At 36.2% G+C, this 22,423-nt stretch overlaps 1 protein-coding gene across 3 annotated transcripts in view; it reads right to left on the reverse strand.

Moving 5' to 3' along the window:
• Dmd (dystrophin) overlaps nucleotides 1-22,423 on the reverse strand; it is a 1,999,854-nt gene that overhangs the window by 515,813 nt on the left and 1,461,618 nt on the right. For all 3 annotated transcript variants that reach the window (XM_090326714.1, XM_090326711.1, XM_090326710.1), the window contains one exon: nucleotides 628-817. In XM_090326714.1, coding sequence (XP_090182840.1) covers nucleotides 628-817 — 190 coding nt within the window. The remainder of the gene's footprint in view (nucleotides 1-627; nucleotides 818-22,423) is intronic.

Raw genomic sequence — 22,423 nt, forward strand, 5'->3', positions numbered from 1 at the left:
TTTAAACAAAAGTACCTGGAACATTTGTTCTTACTGTTTTCACAGATGGAAGGTTATAACAAGAATTTTTATTCTAGGAAAAACAATTGCCTGAAAATTGTCTGATCACTAACTATGACAAATTTAGCTATCTCATTTTTATTTTCACAGATCATGTTAGGAAGAAAAGTACAAATGCCAGATTAACATTTGAAAATGTATTTGAAAGTAATGAAGGGAAACTGATTCAGTTAGCAATGCTAAATAAAACAGACAACCCATACAAATGCATTCCCTGTAAAATATTAAACAAACACTCAAAAAATGGCAACCTTTTCAATTTAATAAACCAACCCAAACTTATTTCTCTGAGCAAAGTTTCTGCTTGACCAAACCTCTAGTTTTCTTTGCAAGTATATTTTTCTGCTCAAAAATACATACTTTTTTTTTTAAAAGATCAGGGTATTAAATGGAATCATAAATGATTTTCTTTCTCCTTCTATCTCTTCCTTGCCCAAATGCAGAACTGCATCAGCCTGTATAAAACAACTACTTTATTTTGTCCCCAGCTTATCATTTACAAGTACAAATGCTGAGAACTGTTCAGTTGGATTCACAAGAGTGCTAAAGTAGAAACGCTTGACTTACTTGCCATTGTTTCATCAGCTCTCTTACTCCCTTGGAATCTTCCAGAAGCCTCTCCTTATGGGTAGCATCCTGTAGAACATTGGCAGTTGTTTCAGCTTCTGTAAGCCAGGAAAGAAACTTCTCCAGGTCCAGAGGGAACTGTTGCAGTAATCTCTGAGTTTCTTCCAAGGCAGCCTCTTGCTCACTCACTCTGCAAAGGAACAAATGCCAAATGCAGTTCTCAAGTATTGGAGAAGGCATGCAAGAATGTCTATTAAAAATGAATAGCGTTAGCCAGGAACCAATGGTTCATCCTGTAATCTCGCTCAGAAGGTTGAGATCTGAGGGTAGAAGTTTGAAACCAGCCTTGGTAGAAAAGCCCACAAGACTCATTTCTAATTAACCATCAGAGAGCTGGAGGTAGAGCTGTGACTCAAGTGGTTCAACACCAGTTTTGAGCAAAAAAAAAGCTAGCAAAAAAATGCTAAAGAACAGCATCTAGGCCTTGAATTCAAATCCCAGTACTAGCACATGCATCTACACACACACACACACACACACACACACACACACACACACACACGCATGGGTATACATACACACACACACACACGCATGTGTGCACACACACACACACACACACACACACACACAACAATGGACTGGGTATGTACTTCTAGTCTCGTCTAGCACATTCAAGGGCTTGAGTCCCAGTACCAGAAACACAATAAACCAAGATGAAAACAACCCCCAAACCCCCATCATTACCAAAATAATAAGAGCAAAATATAATTTCTACAACCTAAACTCAGTAGTAAAAAACTGTCAGACTGGCAGGTATTTATAAATGACCTCTCTCTCTCCACACACACACACACACACACACACACACACACACACACACACAGAATTTTGGACCTGTACAAATTCATACATGGATATTAAAATATAGATAATGTTTTGCAACTGTGTAGTTTATGTTGGGCAGTTTTGAAATCTTTTTTAATATGCTACAATATTTGAAGCTTATCATCATATGTAAGTCCCTAAAGTCCCTCACCATGCCTATCTTTGATGTTACCCTGAGGCAGGAGACAAAGATTAAATAGGCAAGGAGAAAATTCATGAGAATCAAGAATTGAAGGTGAATACTTCAGGGGAAAAGGAGGAGGCATTGTAGGCTAAAGGAAAAAAAAGGACTAAAAAGGAAAAATTCCTGACATTTCATAGAGACAAATACACAAAATATCACTCTGCATGGTACTAGGTTTGTTGGTAGTACTGCATTGGGTTCTTAGTTCATTATCTGATGGCAATAGAACTGAGAATATTGTCCAAGAGAAAAGTGAAGTTTAAGGTTCAATTTCCAATGTCTTTCACCAGTTGTGTGACAGGATAAGTTCTTAACCTCTCTAAATTTTTTTCTTTTTCAAAACTACAGTAGCTACTGCTACAATAAGAATGGTTAATGTATCATGTTATTCATTATAGTAACTCAAAAATGTTAGCTCCTCCCACATCCCATCTTCTCATTCCTCTAGTTTTAAGGATGAAAGAAATTCTCTAATGACACAGCAATCTAAAAACTATTTCCTATGCTCTGATTATATATATAATGTATATATTATGGTATATACACATCCACCCTCAACAAACATCTGCATAATAATAGCTCAGGAGGGAAAATTGCCTAAGGTAGTAACAGTCCCACCTGAAAAGGTTCAGGTAATTTTTGTCTGCAATGAGGAAATTAATACTCTATTTAAAAGCTTTATTTGCCTTCGATTACTACACAAACACTTGCTAGGATTAAACACAGCTAAAAATGGATGCTAAAAAGTTGAATACTCCAATATGATACATACTGCTTGTTAAGATGTGATTGTCAATAATTATGCAAAACTGCAATTTATTTCTGCAGCAAATTTATCATGGGATGTGCAAACCAGGCAATAAACAACTCCTGTGGAGCCAGCGGCAGCAAAGCCCCCGGAAAAGCTGTTTATTCATCATGAGTGAGGTTTTTGCTGAGCACACAGTCTTTCACAGTGTAGTTTCAGAGCTCACACTGGATAAAAAATCTTCTGTCTGCATTAACTGGTGGAGGAAAGAAGAGGTTTATGAGAATGCAGCTATTGAGGAGAGAAAGTAGGCATCAACCCTTACATAAACGTTAATACTAAATTACTGAAAGGTAGCCCCAGCATTCTGCTAGAGCAAAAACATTAAACCTTGTAGAATTCTATTGCCAACCTGCACTACTGGCTTTTCAAATTTGTTGGCACACTATCAATCAAGAAATAACAGTGAAATTGTCATCTATTTATCAGGATTCAAGAATTCAGTCTCAATGCCATAGTCCTGGAATCTTAATTTTACATTGGGGAATCACACTATAGGTCGAACCCTGTTTAGCAGCCAACAATTTCTGATGTGCAATAGAGGTAATTTTATCCCATTTGTAGCAAGGCTTACTTTTTTTCTAGCCCCTAAATTTGAGATAGAAACAAACGGTCACATTCCAGAAGACAAATGCAGGACAAGATAGATATTGACAAACTCTCTAACATCAAATTTCAACAGCAGCAAAAGCACAATACGAAACTCTCCCATGACAGAAAAGACAGGTAAGCATTGTGTGTTTTATTATTTGTATCATCTTCATGATGAGTGGCTCTCTGTGCATCTTAGTTCTACAGTCCTTAAAGTAGAAACACCACTCGCCCTCCAACTACAGAGACAATTACTAGTAAATAACTTTCTAAGAGTTTTTTGCAAAATGCTATGCACACAAATCAGACAAAACAGTTCTATCTACACAATGAGATTTCAGCCAAATGCTCTTAGATAGTTTGTTTCTTTGTAAATTAAGCCCTTGAGGGAAGAAGTGTAAATCTCAAGATAGTAAGGCACTGATTTTCCTCAAGAATACCCATTGGGTGTTAAATATTGATGACATCATACTAAAATTTTTCGAACTTGTAAATACTTTAAAAAAATCCAATGGCAGCAAGAGCAGAAAATCTCTTCAAATAAGCACTTGACAAACTTCATTGTAGATGAAATTGTTGTTTCCTACTTATGAGGAGGGATTTATAGACAACAACCTTTCTCCTGGGGTCAATGCATGTACATTGAACCCTTAAATTTTAATTGTGCCAAGTCTAGACCAGAAATGAGTCAAGTATTTAATTTCCATATTTCTGCATTCAATAGAGCCCTAAATATATCTCATAGATTTTAATTTTCTTCATCCATATGGCTTTGAATGATTTATGTGATAAAAACAAAAAAATAGTGAGAATCACAAGGAATAAAAGATTGGTATAGAATAAAATGAAAGAGCACGAACATGGACTATTTTCAAATTCTTTTGTCTAGGTTATTAAATTATATTAACCCTGGTGAAAATTTGGTTGAATTTTAAAGGCATCAGTGACTAGATATTCCATAGAGTAAAAATGCTTTTAAAATATAGTGTATTGGCTAAGTATTTTTGTATACCAAAGCTCTATCATCAGTTATTCTAGCTTTATAATCCAGAAAAATAGCTGAGAACTTGATGGCATTAAGAGTGGTAGGATTTCCAAAATTTTCATTCTATTCATAATTCTGTGCTCTATTCTCAGTAAATAAATAAAGGTAGAATGGAATAGTGATTTTCCAATTAGGTCCATTGACCAGTGGTAGATTATCATCAAGGGATAACATACTAGTAATGCAAATTCTCAGGCTTCAGGAAAGATCTAAGGAGTCAGAAACACTGTGGATTGAGTCTGATAAGTTGACTTTCAGCAAACCTTCCAGGCATTTCAAGCATATGTTTAAGTTTAAGAATCACTGCTGCTGTGGACAAAACTTTAAGAACTACTCTGCAGAGGGATGCTGCGTTGGGCTGTTTACATCTCTATTCTGCACTGAAACATTTCTTGCCTTAGAAGCTGGCTGATGGTCTTCACCTGTCAGCATTATTTGAGACTTGGCCTCAGTTAAAGAGAACAGCCAGCCCAAAGTTACCCCTTTCTTTTCCAAAGCAGGCTGTGCCTGTGGACTGGCACAGGACTAAGATGTGGGTTATAATTCCCCCTTGCTCCAATTCAGGTCAGTTCTACAGCACTTCCCTAACTTTTCATGGGTGAGGAGGGAGTGCTAATTGTATGGTAGTGACAGGAGCATGATCTTGAAAAGAGATAGGATGGACATTCCTCACACTCAGCAATTGTGAACTAAGGACTACCGGGCTTTTGGTGGTACTTCTTTTAGGAAATCTATCAATAATGGAGATTGGTGTCCTCACCAGTCATCAAGATTCTGTTGCAGTACTGGAGTTAGGAAGCTTCATAAACCTACACATGCCCAAGAAGGTATTATTCAGATACAACTGTGCAAGAAGGCTATAAGTCACAGAAAGCCTAACACCTCCATTTGCTTTCAAAGAATTGATTATCAATAAAGTCATAAGTAAACTGTGATCTCTCTCTCTCTGAGACACACAGATACACACACACACACACACACACACACACACACACACACACACACACAAAAACACACAGACTCCACAAAGCCTGGCAGACCATCATGTCTCCGAAGAAATCTCGAAGCCTGTAGATTTTCGATTATTTTACAAAGATCAACTCATACACTTCTTTCAGTTCAACCGAATGCATAATTTTTAGAGAAGAGAAAAGAAAATGTTTACATTCCAAGGTAAGGTTGAAAAGCACTTAATATAGACAATAGTCTACCATTAGATATGTAGATTGAAAATGGTCTATCTATTATAAGTGTCTGTGTATAGCAGAACAAAAGTAGTATGTACAGTGAATATTTTTAGGTCAAATGTGGCTGTTTGTTATGAAAAGAGGTTTTTTTGCCAAATACTTATATAAGTCTGAAAAGTTGAAAAAATTCCTAGTACTCAGTCTTCTAGTAAATAATGCTTCCATCTGTACTCTGTATCTTCATGGAGTAACTGAGTAAAATTCTCAAAATCTTTCTTTCCTAGATTATTTATATTTTCCCTACTATTATATCCTACAGTATGTTTATAGAAAGGAGCTCAGCATCATGATTTTTGTCCTTTTTCATGTGAAAGAATAAGCATCTTACCAGCACTTGAATGTTAAACATTACTCAAAGGGCCAGAGTTCACTTATTAATAGTCTATATAGTCCCTACTAGCTTTCTAACAATGAAGGTACGTTTTGTTGTTTAAAAATAAAACAAATTTTGTGGGGTGCTGTGGCTCATGCCTCTAATCCTAGCTACTGAGGAGATGGAGATCTGAGGATCACAGTTCAAAGACAGCCCGGGTACTAAAGTCATTAGACTCTTATCTCTAATTAACCACCAGAAAAGCAGAAGTGGTGCTGTGTCTCAATTGGTAGAGCAGTAGCCTTGTGCTGAAGAGCTCAAGGACAATCCCCAGGCCTAGAGTTCAATCCCCTCGACCAAAAAAAAAATAAATTGGGGGGCTGAGAAGTGGCTTAGTGGTAGAGTGCTTGCCAAGCATGCATGAAGCTCTGGGTTCAATTCCTCAGTATCACATAAACAGAAAGGAAAGTGCCCAGTACCTGAGTTCAAGGTCCAGGAGTGGCAAAAACAAAAAAAAAAAAAAACAAAATGAAAAATTGTATTTTATTTATTGCATTATAGTTTGTTTCCTACATTTTGCTTCCCTTTTTTCTTCATATATTTCATTTGGACATGAAATTTTGTTCTTTCTCAATGATTCAATCTTTAACAGCTTATATTTAATTTTGAATCTCATTTCTTTTGCCACATGACTATCATCACCTCATTAATACATTCATACATGCATGTATTCTATGCCTATTATGAGCCAGGGTGACGATGGTGACACAGAATTTAAAAAGAAGAAAAATTTGCCTTTTAATATAGTCAGGTCTGTTAGAAAAGACAAATAGGAGACATTTAACTATAGTTACTGAGTCCTTATAAACAATCTATCAGTAGCTCAAAATTGTCAAGTATCACACTGTACTCAAGAATTTCTGCGTCAGTGTGTCTAACAAGAGATAGGTAGATCTTCAACATTTTTGTATTTTCCTACAAACAAAATGGAAACAATTTGTGCTTTATCTTAAAACATAATGATGAATGCTCAGTATGAGTTTTCCTAAATGAAATAATTTTCATAAAAATAAGGAACCTAGATAAAGTCATGCAGTTGATAGCTGCTTACATTTTGCTTCTGGATAAACTGATTCTGAGAGAACTGTAATAACTTCCCAAGGTTGTACACAAATGACAGCACTGAGATTATAGACCTTGCACACTAAAAAAGAAGTGTTTCTGAGGACAGATATTGTTGTCAGTTCCTCTCAGATATCTTCATTGTATTGAAAGCAAAGTACAAAGAAGTTTATCCATGTTACTGAGTCCTGCCATGCATTGTGACCTTTTGTCACTTCAATGTAAGCAGAAATATTGAAGTACATACACATATAGAAAAACATATATAAAATACTATTCAAATACATATACATATGGAAAAACATATGAAAATATTATACTACCTTCAACTACAGAAGAAAAGATATAACAGGTTTTGCTATGAAATATAAAAAAAACATTTTCAAAGCAAATTTACTGGTTTGCTGTTCCCTCAATTATGAGTTAAAGAGGTTTTCGTCCCTTCTCTTCTGAGGTCTGGTGGTAAATTACTCCAACTCTCTAGAGGTAATTGAGAACCATGACCTAAGTGTTCCCCAAGTATTGCTGATTAGTTCTCAGAAAACTCATTCCCATCTTTCGTCACCCCAGACAGCATAGGATGACTTTTTAACACATGCAAGTAGCAACATACTTTCATAAAAATAGATTAATCCTGTAAAGATAAACCACATCTTTGAACCTATCTGTGTCAACTTCAATAATATGACATTTTGTTTTAGAAATTCAGATAGACTTTACCATCAGGTGGAAACAAAACATAGGCATTATCAATCATATGAAGAATCTACCTCATAAATGGTTTTAAAATTGGTATCTGCAAAATATATCATAAAGAGAACAACCATATTATACAATTTACCTGAAACAATTATGGTATTTCTAAAAAGAAAATATCAAGAAAATCACATTACTTGCATTATTCATTTTCTCTGTCATAAATCCTTGAGAAAATTAGTTGCTGAAAGAAATTTAAAAAATATTTTGAGTATATAAAATCATTTGTAGGTTTCTGTCATGTATTTCTTAAGGAATTAAAAATATTTGGTCTGGGATCTATATTTTATAATTTTCTACTGCTATAACACCAAAAGGCACTATTAAATACAATATTGAGAGTAGTTGATTACATTTGACTTGATTCATATACAGGGATTCAATATATCATCTTAACCCTTAATGCAACAGTCTTTAGAAAAAAATGAAGTTGGTGCTACCTTCCAGATACATTTAAAATTAGATCAGGGTTGAGCTGGTGGTTTAAAAAAATTATTTTTTGCTGTTTTTTAAAATTTCTTGTCTCTTCTAAATAAATTCTCAATCATTTAAATAGTTTGAATCTTTAAGTTGGTTTCAGTAACCTGCAATGGTAATCTCATTCAAAGCTATATTTCATAATGGTGACAGAGCAAAATAAATACCTTTTATCTGAAAGGATATGTGGAAACAATATAGAAAGCAATTTTAAAAAGCATGCCCAGGATTATCTCATGAAACTCTCATAAGACCGTGCAGTCAAGCAAATATACATCCTCATCTACACTAATTTACAGGAAAACAGAACTGTGCATACATGATTATCTGAAGACAGCAAGACTGGCAGGTCCAATTTCCTAAGATCAAAAGGCAAATGCATAGCACACTCATTTAAAAAAGAAAGAAGTATCAAAAAACCATCATCAGCAAACAAAATTGACTCAGAATTCTTGTCATGAAATTTCATTGGAAATAACAATGATTCCATAATTTCTGATAGGAACTTAGAACTATGGTGTCTAAATATTTGTGACTTTTACCTAGCTTCTTAGACTGCACTCATTCACTGTTGAAAACAAATTCTGAAAGAGCCTAGCATATTCAACAATTACTGTGATAATACTTTTCATTGAAATGATAGTTTTTTCAGTTTGTAGGCTCTTTCACAGATATCATCTCCTCTGATACTTTAAATAGCTTGACAAGCTAGTCGGGTAAGTTGTTATTATTCTGAACAGTTTATAGATGAGAGAATGACCTTCAGAGAGGCTGATTAAGTTTCCAAAGTGGCAAAACCTGAAACCACCTTGTCTAGGCTTCTGCACAAAAAGATATTGTCTCTCAAGGGAGACTTGCCAACCTACTTCTGAGGAATCCATATTGGTTATGAATATATGAATAATCTCAGAAGCTGTTGCTTTGGTGTACTTGCTTGCTAGATTTTTGGCTGATGGAACACCCTTCTACAGAAGTAAATAATAACTTGCTCAAACAATTCTTTATTTTGTGACTATCATTGTGATTTGATTGGTTCTTGTGGAGAATGTTTATAACAATCTGGGGACTCATCCAGGACCTTTCCATGCAAGATAGGTACTCGAGAACTCTTTTCCCTTTTCCTTGTTGTAGAAACCCAGGGATATTGGGTGGCCACTGCTCTTGGATGGGAAATTCACCTGAGGCCTGAATTCTGTCAACAACATGGACTAAGTGGCCTCTATCAAGTACTGTGATGACCAAGCCATTTCGTGCACAAACCAAGGCAAAAAACATCTAAACAATGAAATGGTAAAGTATCCCTTGGTAATTAGGGATTTTGAGCATCTAGTTTGCAAGAAATCTCAAGCCTTGGGAGATTTACCCCACAAGACATATCTAGGTTTTATGTTGTAAGAAATTTCCAGTAAGCGGGACTGAGTGCAGAATTATACAAGAAATCAATTTTGAGTTTCGAGAGTAATCTTCAGTAAGGGGATTGCGAGTTAAACAGAAATACCCAAGAGATTTCCAATAGGGAGGGCTGAGTCCACAGGAATGGGTGAAATTTTGCTGAAGCTGCCCCATGGATAGATTCTGCCTTTACCTCTCAGGAAGAGGCTCCATTAGAGGATGTGGGCAGAGCCATTGGGAACATAAGGTATGAGTGATATTTTCAGAGCCTCTGTGTGTGCCCAGGGATTTACACTCTAGTAAAGTACGTAGCATATGGTAGTTTAACTTGCAAAACAGGCCTTAAAGGGACCACCTGAATCAGAGAAATAACTGGGTTTCAAATTGATGCTCTTCTTTGTCTCTATCAGTCTTTCAGTTTCCCCTCTTTGAAAGCCAAAGATCAGTTCATCCAAAATCTTGTGTGTACCATCACCTCAGCCCTATCATACCTGCAGGCAACATGATTGCTGACCCAGACTCCATTCCTTGAGTTCCCCAATACCAATTCAAGCCTAAAGATTATATCCTTATCAAGACATGGAACAAAAAAAAAAGGCTGATCTAGAAGGGACATCATCAAGTGCTTCTCAGCAGTGAAAGGATAGGGCATACGACAGGAAAGAGGTGGACTTAATGCACTTGGGAAATATGAGTCTCTGAGGGAAGACAATAGTCTGTGTCTTCCAGACCTGGAGTTGCAAATGACTTTAAAAACCTAATGTGAGCCTGGTGCTGGGGAATCATGACTATATTCCTAGCGACTTGGGAGGCTGACATATGAGGATGGTGGTTTGATGCCAACCCAGGTAGAAAAGAGTCCCCCTAAGATTTTTTTAAATTTATTTTTATTGTATTTAATAAAAGGGTTACATGATATTTGCCAGATAGAAGGTGCATTAATTCACATACATTGATACCCTTTCACACCCCACCCGTCTTGGTTTTCCCCCCTTCCCTATCAAATTTCAAATAACCAAATACAAATAAATTCAATATATCAGATAACAAAGTGAGATACTGTAACAATATGAGATACCCAAGCGACAGCAAAGGAGATGAGAGATAACATAGTACATTAAGGACAACAATCATTCGTTATATGGCTTTTATTTCAATATACTGGAGGTCATTTCAATTAGCTTCATACTATATGGTCTTATGTATCAAGGTTTTGATCTATTACAGATCTCTGCTAGTAGGGCCCAAGGTTTCTACTGATTATGACAAATGAGGGAAACCATTGAGCCTAAGTTCCTTTGAGTCTGGCTTACTTCACTTAATATGATTTTTTTCTGTCTTTCCATTTCTTAACAAATGGGGCGATGTTATTTTTTCTGACAGCAGCATAAAATTCCATTATGTACAAATACCACAACTTGTTGATCCACTCATCAACTGAGGGACATCTAGGTTGGTTCCATATCTTTGCTATGGTGAATAGTGCTGCAATGAACATTGTTGTGCTAGTGGATTTAGTATGCCCTAGTTTCTGGATGGTTGGGTAAATGCCAAGTAGTGGAATTGTTGGGTATAGCGGAGTTCTATGTTTAGCCTTTTGAGGCACTGCCATACTGTTTTTCATAGTGGTTGAACGAGTTTGCACTCCCACCAACAGTGTAGTAGTGATCCCTCCTGGCCACATCCCCTCCAGCATCTGTTGTTATTCGTTTTCCTGATCCTGGCCATTCTAACTGGAGTGAGGTGGAATCTTAGAGTTGTTTTGATTTGCATTTCTTTTATGACCAGAGATGTTGAGCATTTCTTCATGTGTCTATAGGCCATTTTTGTTTCTTCTTCAGAGAAGACACTCTTTTAAGTCTTTAGCCCATCTTTTAATGGGATGGTTGTTACTTTGGGGATTAGTTTTGGAGTGATTCAATTTTTTGAGTTGTTGATATATTTTAGATATGAGGCCTTTGTCCGTTGTTTGGTTGGTGAAGATCTTCTCCCACTCTGTAGGCTTCCTAATTAATTTACTAGCTATGTCCATTGCCATATAAAAGCTCTGCAGTTTAATGCAGTCCCACTTATCCAGTCTTTATCTGATTTGTTGTGATTCTTGGTCCTTATTAAGAAAGTTTCGACTTGTGCCAAGGAGGCCTAGTGTATCTCCTATTCCTTCTTGTAAAGTTTTCAGTGTGTCAGCTTTTACCTCCAGGTCTTTGATCCATTTGGAATTAATTCTAGTGCAAGGTGACAAAGAAGGATCCAACTTTAGTTTTCTGCAGGTGCTTAACCAGTTCTGCCAGCACCACTTGTTGAAGAGGCTGTCTTTCTTCCATTCTACTTTTTTGGCTACCTTGTCAAAGATTAGGTGGCCATAGGTGTGTGGGTTAATATCTGGATCCTCAGTTCTATTCCATTGGTCTTCAGGCCTGTTCTTGTGCCAGTACCAAGCTGTTTTGATAATTATAGCCCTGTAATAGAGTCTAAAGTTTTCCCCATGAGATTTTTAATCTCCTGTCTCCAATTAGCCACTCAAAACAGGAAGTGCAGCTGTGGTTTAAGTGGTAGGGTGCTAGTCTTGAGCACAAAGACGCTCAGGGACAGTGCTCCACAACCGTAAAAACAAACAGACTGATGTGGTTGTTGGTGCTTGTTACTATTTCTGTGCCACAAAGGGAGCTGTCTGCATCCTAAATGTAAAGTTACAGAGGGCAGTTTTCCACCCTACAATGAGAGGAAGGATGTGGAATGGTCAGCCAACAATAATCAGTGTTGTAACAGCGGTTAATATAGATGCTTTACAATAAACAATGTAACCCCTTGGTCATGATGATAGATCCTCATTGCATTCTGCCTGTATTGAGGTATCATGAACTAGAAACTCTTACTAGCATTCCCAATCTGGTAGGAAAATTCTGCTTAAAATAAAGGGTGCCAACCTAATCTTTGATAAGGGAGCAAAAAAAAAATAGAATGGAAGACAGACAGCCTCTTCAACAAATGGTGCTGGCAGAACTGGTTAAGCACCTGCAGAAAATTAAAGTTGGATCCTTCTTTGTCACCCTGCACTAGGATTAACTCCAAATGGATCAAAGACCTTGAGGTAAAAGCTGACACACTGAAAACTTTACAAAAAGGAAGAGGAGATACACTCGGTCTCCTTGGCACAGGTTGAAACTTTCTTAATAAGGACCAAGAAACACAACAAATCAGAGAAAGTCTGAAAAAGTGGGACCGCATTGAACTGCAGAGCTTCTGTATGGCAAAGAACATAGCTAACAAATTAACCAGAAAGCTGACAGAATGGGAGAAGATCTTCACTAACCATACAATGGACAAATTCCTCATATCTAAAATATATCAACAGCTCAAAAAATTGAATCACTCCAAAACTAATCTCCAAAGAAACAACCAGCCCATTAAAAGATGGGCCAAAGAGTCTTCTCTGAAGAAGAAATAAGAATGGCCTATACATACATGAAGAAATGCTCGACATCTCTGGCCATAAAAGAAATATAAATCAAACAACTCTAAGATTCCATCTCACTCCAGTTGAATGGCCAGGATCAAGAAATCTAATAACAACAGTTTCTGGAGGGGATGTGGCCAGGAGGGATCACTACTACACTGTTGGTGGGAGTGCAAACTCACTCAACCACTATGGAAAGCAGTATGGCAGTTCCTCAAAAGACTAAACATAGACCTCCCCTATGACCCAGCAATTCCACTACTTGGCATTTACCAAATTGTCCAAAAACAAGGACATACTAAATCCACTAGCACAACGATGTTCATTGCAGCACTATTTACCATAGCAAAGATATGGAACCAACCCAGATGTCCCTCAATTGATGAGTGGGTCAACAAGATGTGATATTTATACACAATGGAATTCTATGCTGCTGTCAGAAAGAATGACATCACCCCATTTGTAAGGAAATGGAAAGACTTAGAAAAAATCATATTAAGTGAAGTAAGCCAGACTCAAAGGAACATAGGCCCAATAGTCTCCCTCATTTGTCATAATGAGTAGAAACTTTGGGCTCTCCTAGCAGAGATTTACAATAGAACAAAATCTAGAGACATAAGCCTATACAGTATGACGCTAAATGTAAGGACCTCCAGGATATAGAAACAAAAGCCATATAAAGAGTGATTGTTGTCCTTAATGTACTGTGTTATCTCTCATCTCTCTTGCTGTCCCTTGGTTATTGATATAATATTTCACCTTGTTATCTGATATATTTTATATATGCTTAATTGGGTATTTGAAATAGGATAGGGAAGGGGGGAAATCAAGATGAGCGGGGGGGAGGAGGGAGGGAAATGGAGACCATGACATGAGAAAGGGTATCAATATTTTGAAGTAATGTACCTTCTATCTGGTAAATATAATGTAGCCCTTCTATTAATTACAATAAAAATATAAAAAAATGAAGGGGACCAAACTGGGTGTCATCCTAACTCCTCAGGAGGGTGAAATTTGAGGATCTCAGAAGCCAGCCAGGGCAGGAAAATCTGTGAGTCTCTCATTTCCAACTAAGTCACAGAAAAACCTGAGTGGCTTTGTGGCTCAAGTAGAGTGGTAGCCTTGAATAAAAGGATCTCCGGGATAGTGCACATGCCCTGAGTTCCCCTCGAGACTGCCCTACCACTACCAAAGAATGTCAATGAGGCTTTCTACTATGGGACCCTCAGATGGTCTTCCTCACATGGCCTTCCACAGCCATTTTGAGGTAACTATAGTCGGGGTCAAAGATTATTTAAGATAGGTCATAGTGGTTGAAAATGAGTATGGAGAAGCAAATGCCTAATTTACATATATAGGCCAGGTAGGCCAAGACATCACATTGTCCCCTTTCCTCTGGGGTGGAACACAGATTGCATTAGATAGAATAGCCCTCTTCTAAAAGGAGATGGCTTGGGGCACCAAGTCCTGAAGGACAATGTGTCTACTGTTTCTTGTGGTCAGGTAAAGCCACCTCTGTCGGCTAAGTCATTGTTCCATAATTCTTAACTACCTCTCCTTGCCTCTATAAGCAGGGTGGCATGAGGCAAGTCCCTGGGAAATGGATCTGGGTGCAGAGAAAACTGGCCTTAAGGAGATGGGACTGCATTTGCTCTCACCATTGCTAGTGGTGATATTGTGGGGCATATTTGCTTGAGGCTTTTCTGGTCAAAAGGAAGTAAACCTGTAATTTGGTTCAACTGGCTAGCCCTTTTAACCTTGGATTTCAGAAATATAAAGGCCTTTTCAACATCAGACAAAAGCTAGGACTCAAACTCAGTGGGTCATTTGACTTCCAAATTTACATTGATACCATCAGGGTTCAAGCAGGATTCCTGATAAATCTTATCACTTGAGCAAGATGGCATAGGTAAATTGGATGGCTCCTAATATTATTCAAACAGGAAAGAGAAGGTATGTGTCCAAACTAGTGGTTTTCATCCTCAATAATGAGGACCTGGATGAGACTATAAGCTAAAAATTCAGAGGTAAATGGCTGAAGGTTGACCTCAGCTCTAATGTCCCTCACTGTTGTTATTGGAACAATGCTTACAATTGGATATTCTTGTAAAAATTCATATGGAGGCTAATGCTAAAAGAGTTTAAAGGAAAAATAGAAAATAAAAGTAGGAGAAATGTGAGAAAAGCTCTTTTCTACAACACTGCATTGATTCAAAGTTCATACTTTGGCCTGGTGGCTTAGCTCTGGTTGAGAAAAGAAGAACTGTTTGGGATAAGAAAGAATTTGTAAAATGAAACAAAAGCCTTTGCTTTCTGTGATTATTATATAATTTAGCATTTCAGTGTCTGTATGTGTAGACAAAAGCAACTATTATTCCATTTTAAAATCATTTGAAAGACTTGTTAGAATGAACACTATATTTTGAGAATGATGGTAGGTATGAACATTTTATTTCAATGAGGCATCTCAATTATGATTAAATGGTAAGAAATTGGGGGTAGAGGGGAGGGAAATGGGGATCAAGACATGAAAACGGTATCAATGTATGTGAATTAATGCACCTTCTATCTGGCGAATATAATGTAACCCTTCTATTAATTAAAATAAAAATATATGAAAAAATGATAAGAAATTCTACTACTGTTGATAACAAAGATATAAAATAACCCCAAACTTCATTTGAAAGGAAAAAAATTCTCCTAATAGAACTATACTTTCTTGTGATGAAGTTAAGAAAATGTCTTTTAATACTACAGAGATTACCCAGAAGTCTATGTAATTAGTAAAAAAGATTTAAATGAAAATTATCTCATAGGAAAAACAAACACTTCATAAATTTCTTTCTGAGAAGTTTTATAGTAAAATAAGTACATTTTTATAAGAATTGTCCTACTTTTAAACCTGTTTTAATGGCTCATATATGATTTACAAACAAGATGTAGGATTACAAATAGCTTGAGCTAATTAAAACTTATCAAAATGAAGATTTAAAGTTTTTTGCTTTGTTACTTTAATTACTAGTGGGAAATGGCACTTGAAAGACTTTGATACTATGAAATGCATTAGTAGACCTTAAAATCAATTCAAATTCGTGAAGAACAGTCATAAATTAAGGATTTATATTTTTAATTAGTATTAACACTAAAGTAATAAATAAGAAGACTGTACCTGGTTACAAGAATTCTGTGCCCTAAGAATTCACTGCTTACTCTAATCATTTTCCTTACCATCACCACACTCTTATCATTATCATCATCACCACTTCCCTCCCACACCATCACTACCACAACCACTATCATCACTTTAAATTCCTTGAGGGCAAGGATTTATATCAGTTACTTGCATTTATTAGACATGCAATCCATTTGCTTAAAATAAATAAAACTGTGAGTTAGACACAAGTTCTAAAAATGAGCTCAGAGTCTGGGAAAAACTCTTGAAATTATTTCTTGATGTGAATGTGTTGAATAATATTTCTAGCTGTATAGAATTTTACATTTTATGCATTGCTATCATATAAATCAGTACAATGAATTTGTAGATGGCTTCTTTGTAACCAAAAAGTATAGTAAGCTATTGTTTAGTTATAGCTAAAATATTTAAATTGGAATGAGTAATTCTCTGATTGATAATGCAATTTGTTTTTAGAAGTAATTTATATCTTTACATATTAGTACTGAAAGTAAGATGGTGGACAAGTTTATTGGGTAGCACATTTACATTTAGTCAGTAAAGACTGAATTTCTGTTATATGAAAATTTGATGTATTTTCTATTGAAATTATAACATGAACTTCTTCAAAGATTCAAGACCTTCAGTGTCTTGCAAAACAGAAAGTATAAAAACTAACATCTTTCAGAATGAACACATCATTTGTAAAACTGCCAGATTGTCTACATGTCTGATCTTCTTGGTTCAGAGACATCAAGTACTAATAGAGGACTTCAGTTATTCTTTCCACAGCCCCATTTGAATTCTGTCACCCAACATATTTCCTGCCCTTCCTATGTGTGGTCATGTACAAATTTGAAGACAATCTTTTCTTACTTGTGTTCTGTAAAAATATCATCCAGTGTGTCAGAGACGAGAATAAAACCTTGTAGCATAGCATGAGAGATCTTCCTTCACCATTTGACACTGATCTGTTAGTGGACATCCTTTGTGCAAAGACATGAAATTGTACCTAAACGATCCAATTTACCTTGCATCTAGGTGGTATTCCTCTTACTTATTCATAGGCATGTAATAAAAGGCATTATGCACTGCTGAAATGCAAACACACTGGTACATTTCACTTACCTACCAATCTAAACATTTCATTGTAACATATTTTGCCTCAAACATATAAATAATGCTTGCCTCCATATACACCTGTCTGCTTTTAAAAACTAAATTTCCTAGCTAATACTTCCAAGATACTAGTTTATATTTTTCTTATGGCCTCCAACTAAATAGCAATTACTATTTTAAATGCCTTGGGTAGCTTCAATAGTATTTCTTATTTCATTTATATAGCATTTCACTGCATTTACTGACATCTGAGTAAAGAGAAATGTATATAGATATGGGAAAGGAAAGAATAGAAAGGTGTCCCTTAACACTTTTATACTGCCCATGCAGGTCAATAAGGTTGTAGCAAAATATTTTTTTGCCAGGGCCGGGAGTTTGGCCTAGTGTTAGAGTGCTTGCCTAGCATGCCTGAAGACCCAGGTTTGATTCCTTGGCACCACATACTTAGAAAAAGCCGGAAGTGGTGCTGAGGCTCAAGTGGTAGAGCTCTAGCCTTGAGAAAGTCCAAGGACAGGGCTCAGGCCCTGAGCTTAAGCCCAGGACTGGCAAAAAATACAAAATATATGAAAAATTCAATGTGTATTTGACTTGTATTATGAATTTTGTAAAAAAAAATCATCATTTTAGAAAAATGCAGGTGGCCATTGTCACTCATGGTACTTGAGTCACCATGCAACACACCAGGTGCCACTCTGCATTTATTGGTATTATATTCATAAGGTCATCATTTTAAAACTTCACTTGTATGCCATTGTGATCCTGTCTGATAAACACATAATAAAATTTGAATTTCATCATAAATGACTCTTTAAAATTAAAGACATGAAATCATTTAAATATTGTATTTCCAGGCAACAAATGATTTGTGCCTTGCAATCCTAGCTACTCAGGAAGCTGAGATCTGAGAATGAAGGTTGAAAGCTAGTCCAGGTAGTACTAGAGGTTCTTTTAGTGGTAATTAAACACTAAAAGTGGGAAGGGAAGTTGTGGCTCAAGAGGTAGAGTACTAATCTTGAGCAAAAAAAGCTCAGAGACGGGGTTCAAGCTCTGTGTTCAAGCCCGAGGGCCAGCACACATGCATAAGTGTGCATGCATATACATACGCACACATAAATTATGTACATATACCCTTTGGTTTATAATAGTAACGAGGGTGTTTCAGAGAACTTTTTACAAGGAAAAGGGAGTTTGAAAAGTTTGGAAATCATTGATATACAAGCATAGGGAAATTCTCTGCTAAAGAACATCAAACTAAAAATAAATAGAATGCTTTCAGGAATAAATGAGGACGTTTCTCTCCTATGCATCCAATCTCTGATCCTTACAGCACCATAGAGAATGAAATAGCATTTTAAAAATTGCTCTCTTTTACAGCCAGCTGTGCCTATCGGTTATCTGGAGGTCTACTTCCTATACTAACCTGAATTAAAAACAGCCAGCCCTTTTGTCAGTTCAGAGCCCACATTCTTGATTACATTTGACACAATAATCATCATCATATCTTAAGACTCAAATCAGCCTGACAGTGTTAGACTCAGTGCTGCTTCTCCCAATTAGTTGAAAATTGCAGCCCAGCTTATCTTCGGGGGAATAAGTTTACATTTACAATTTTGCTGTGGTGAAAAATCAAGCAACATGATGGAAAAAGAACCAAATCTACTTTCTTACTGATACAATCACTATTTTAAGACCACCAAAGTCTGGAAAAACTATTTGGACAGGAATGAAAAAAAAAGTTTTGGTTGTCACTTTTTAAAATGGTCAAATTTTAAGATGAGAAGAGTTTGGACTAAAAAGGGGGAAACTAGACACATACTATTATTATTTTCATAAGATATTTTCCACATGAAAACTTTTAGAAGAAATAGCATATTTTCCAACAAGATAATTTAAAATTATTTACAATTAATTGAGATGTTTCTTATAATTTAAAAATATAGGTAGGCATGGTGGCTCACATCTGTAATCCTAGACACTCAGGAGGCTGAGATCTGAGGATAAAGGTTCAAAGCCAGCCTAGGCACAAAAGGACCTGAGACTGTTATCTCCAATTAACCTCTAGAAAATGGGAAGTGGGGTTTGGCTCAAGGGTAGGACATTAGCCTTCAGCTGAAGAGCTCTGCGGCAACACCCAGGCCCGGGGATAGGGTGGTAGCCTTGAGTTGAAGAGCTCAGGGACTGCGCCCAGACAGAGTTCAAGTCCCAATGACCCACAAAAATTAAATGATAGATGAATACATAGATAGAGATTATTTAAAGGTCTTAGAATGTATGTACAGTCAAATTATACTGCTTCCCTAAGATACAAATATTATTCAAACTATTTTTCTTTCTTTTAATGTCCAAAACTAGAACTCAAATTTGATTTCTGATGATTTTGCTCATTGGCTAATGCTCTATCAACTGGGCAATGTCTTCAATCCATGCAAATTAATTCTTGTCCATCTTTGTACAAGGAGAAATAATAAATGCTATTTTTCCTACCTTATGACAATTTTTATGCAGATCAAAATAGTTTCCATATTCTGGAGAAAATGGACAATGGCAAAGTATCCCTACTTCATATCAGTTATGCCAGATATTTGTTCAGAAAATGATGCCCATATATGCCATTTTCGAAGTGAACAACAGTGTAGTCAGGATACCATTCTCATCTGTGTGTCTGTTTTTTGGTCCACCTGTATATCTATCTATCTACCTATGTTTGAAAAAATAGGAAAAATACTGAGGATCAAGAGACCAGAAAAATGAATGTAATTCTTAAAGGAGCTGAGTTAGAAGGCATGCTGTAACCACTGAAGATGGGAAAATACATGGGCATGGATGGACAGGTATGTAAGGCCTGACAATGTCTAAGTTCCCCAGGTAAGCAAATATTAAAAATAAAAGAGAAAGACTATGCTAACAAGATAGATTTTTTAATATATAAAAAAAGCTGGAAGTCTGTGACTCATGCCTATGCATCTGATTACTCAGTAGGTAGAGATCATAGGGTTGTGGTTCAAAGCCATCCCAGTTAGGAAAGTCCATGAGACTCTTCTCTAATCATAAAAAGCCAGAAGTGGAGCTGTGGCTTAGTGATATAGTAACTTTGAACAAAAATGCTCAGGGAGAAAGCCCAAGCCCTGAGTTCAAGCCCCATGATCGACACATATACACTTGCAGCACACACACACACACACACACACACACACACACACACACACACACACACAGAGACAACACAGAGGTAGGGGCAATTGGGGACAGGAGCACTGAAGAAATGGCAACAACAACAAAACAGGGAAAGGAGGGGAAATACTTCTCTGATTTAGGTGATCTTCAAATAGCCTCATTTACTACCTATACCAGTGATACAGCATATTATCATGAGAACAACATGATACAGTAGCATGAGGTCAATATATATGTGTGTATATATATATATTCACATATAGACACAGGAAAATTTGGTTGTATTATGTAAAACTGGGTTTTCCCAACAAATCTAAATATTAAAATTTACCATTTCTCATATTGCCTGTTTTCCTAAATTCTAGCACCTCTATGGTATCAAGAAACTTAATTAGAAATGCTTTGAGTAGCTACTGTTCACTGTAAATTACCTAGATATAGTTGAAAATATTTGTCTCATTCTTGGGATGCTATCAGGTTTCATGACGAAAACATACTCTTTAGATGTTTCCACTTAAATAGTACCCTTAGAAATTAACCAACTTATTTGCTTTAGTTGATTTCAAAGCATATCCTAATTATAACATTGATTATACGTACTGGTGATGGAGTTTAAAAAGTCATACCATTGATCATTGAACAATTTGGTGATTTAATGTCCATGACAGCATTGCTATGAATCACATTTGTGAGCCATAGAATGGTAAAAAAAATTCTTTTTTAACCTAATACTCCATTTTCCATGTTTGGTTCTATTAATTCTGTGAGATCAAAGAAATAACATTTACTGATAAGAACAAACACTACACTTGCCATTTCCCTACAAATGGGGAGATATCATTCTTTCTGACAGTAGCATAGAATTCCATTGTGTATAAATATCACATTTTGCTGATCCACTCATCAACTGAGGGACATCTATGTTGGTTCCATATCTTTGCTATGGTAATAGTGCTGCAATGAACATCACTGTGCTAGTGGATTTAGTATGTCCTTGTTTCTGGATGATTGGGTAAATGCCAAGTAGTGGAATTGCTGGGTCATAGGGGAGCTCTATGTTTATTCTTTTGAGGAATTGTCATACTGCTTTCCATAGTGGTTGAATGAGTTTGCAATCCCACCAACAATGTAGTAGTGATTTCTTTATAGGTTAGCTACAATATGTTTTACCTGGAAATACACTTGAAGTACATGTGAAAGATTTATAGACACAGAGATGGCACAACTATCTAGGGAAGAGGAATTCCATTCAGAACAGCATGCTTCTCATTTTGATATATCTGTTCACTTATTGGTATAAATCACATTGTTGAACTGAATTTCAAAAGTGTTACTGGTGATTACTTGGGCAAATAGCAAAAATTTTCCCAGAGGTGAGTTCAGCCTTCTACTTCCCTTTGTAATGAAAAATGGTTTGGTGATAACTTGTATTTATTTTTTTCCTATTTCTATTCTTATTTATGACATCTGTAGCATTATATGACCAGATCCAAAGACTAATTTTAATTATGAATTTCTTTTTAAATAGTTTAAGCTTGGGGGTGGGAGGGAATGTCAGCCGGTCTACATAGGTAAAGTAATTTAGCATATATTCTGTAAAAATAAATTTCTTTTTCTCATTCATTCATTTCTCCCTTATCGTCCCTCAACTCCCTTATTCTCCTCCCCCTCTCTCTCCTCTTGCTCCTCCTCCTGTTACCTCTTTCTGTCATCTTTTTCTGAGACAGGTTCTCCTTATATATTGCAGACTAACCTTGAACTTAGGATCCTCCTGCCTCAGCTTCTGATTGCTGAACTTACAGGTATGTGCCATCATGCCTGGCTTCCTTCAGTATATATTTAAAAAGTTGTCAAAACTTTCATCCTGTGACATAGTTCGGATTATTTTAATTTTTAAGAAAAAATAACCTGATAAAACCAAAAACAGTAGTGCAACCATGATGTTAGAACTAAAAATACCATATTCTTGTTTTGCTAATGAAAAATATATTCAAATGATATAGTAGTATTAAATAATATATAACAGTAATTGTATAAAAATTCTTACTGAA

This window comes from Megascapheus bottae, chromosome X (assembly GCF_031878675.1).
Source record: "Megascapheus bottae isolate mThoBot1 chromosome X, mThoBot2.hap1, whole genome shotgun sequence".
NCBI classification, from domain to species: domain Eukaryota; kingdom Metazoa; phylum Chordata; class Mammalia; order Rodentia; family Geomyidae; genus Megascapheus; species Megascapheus bottae.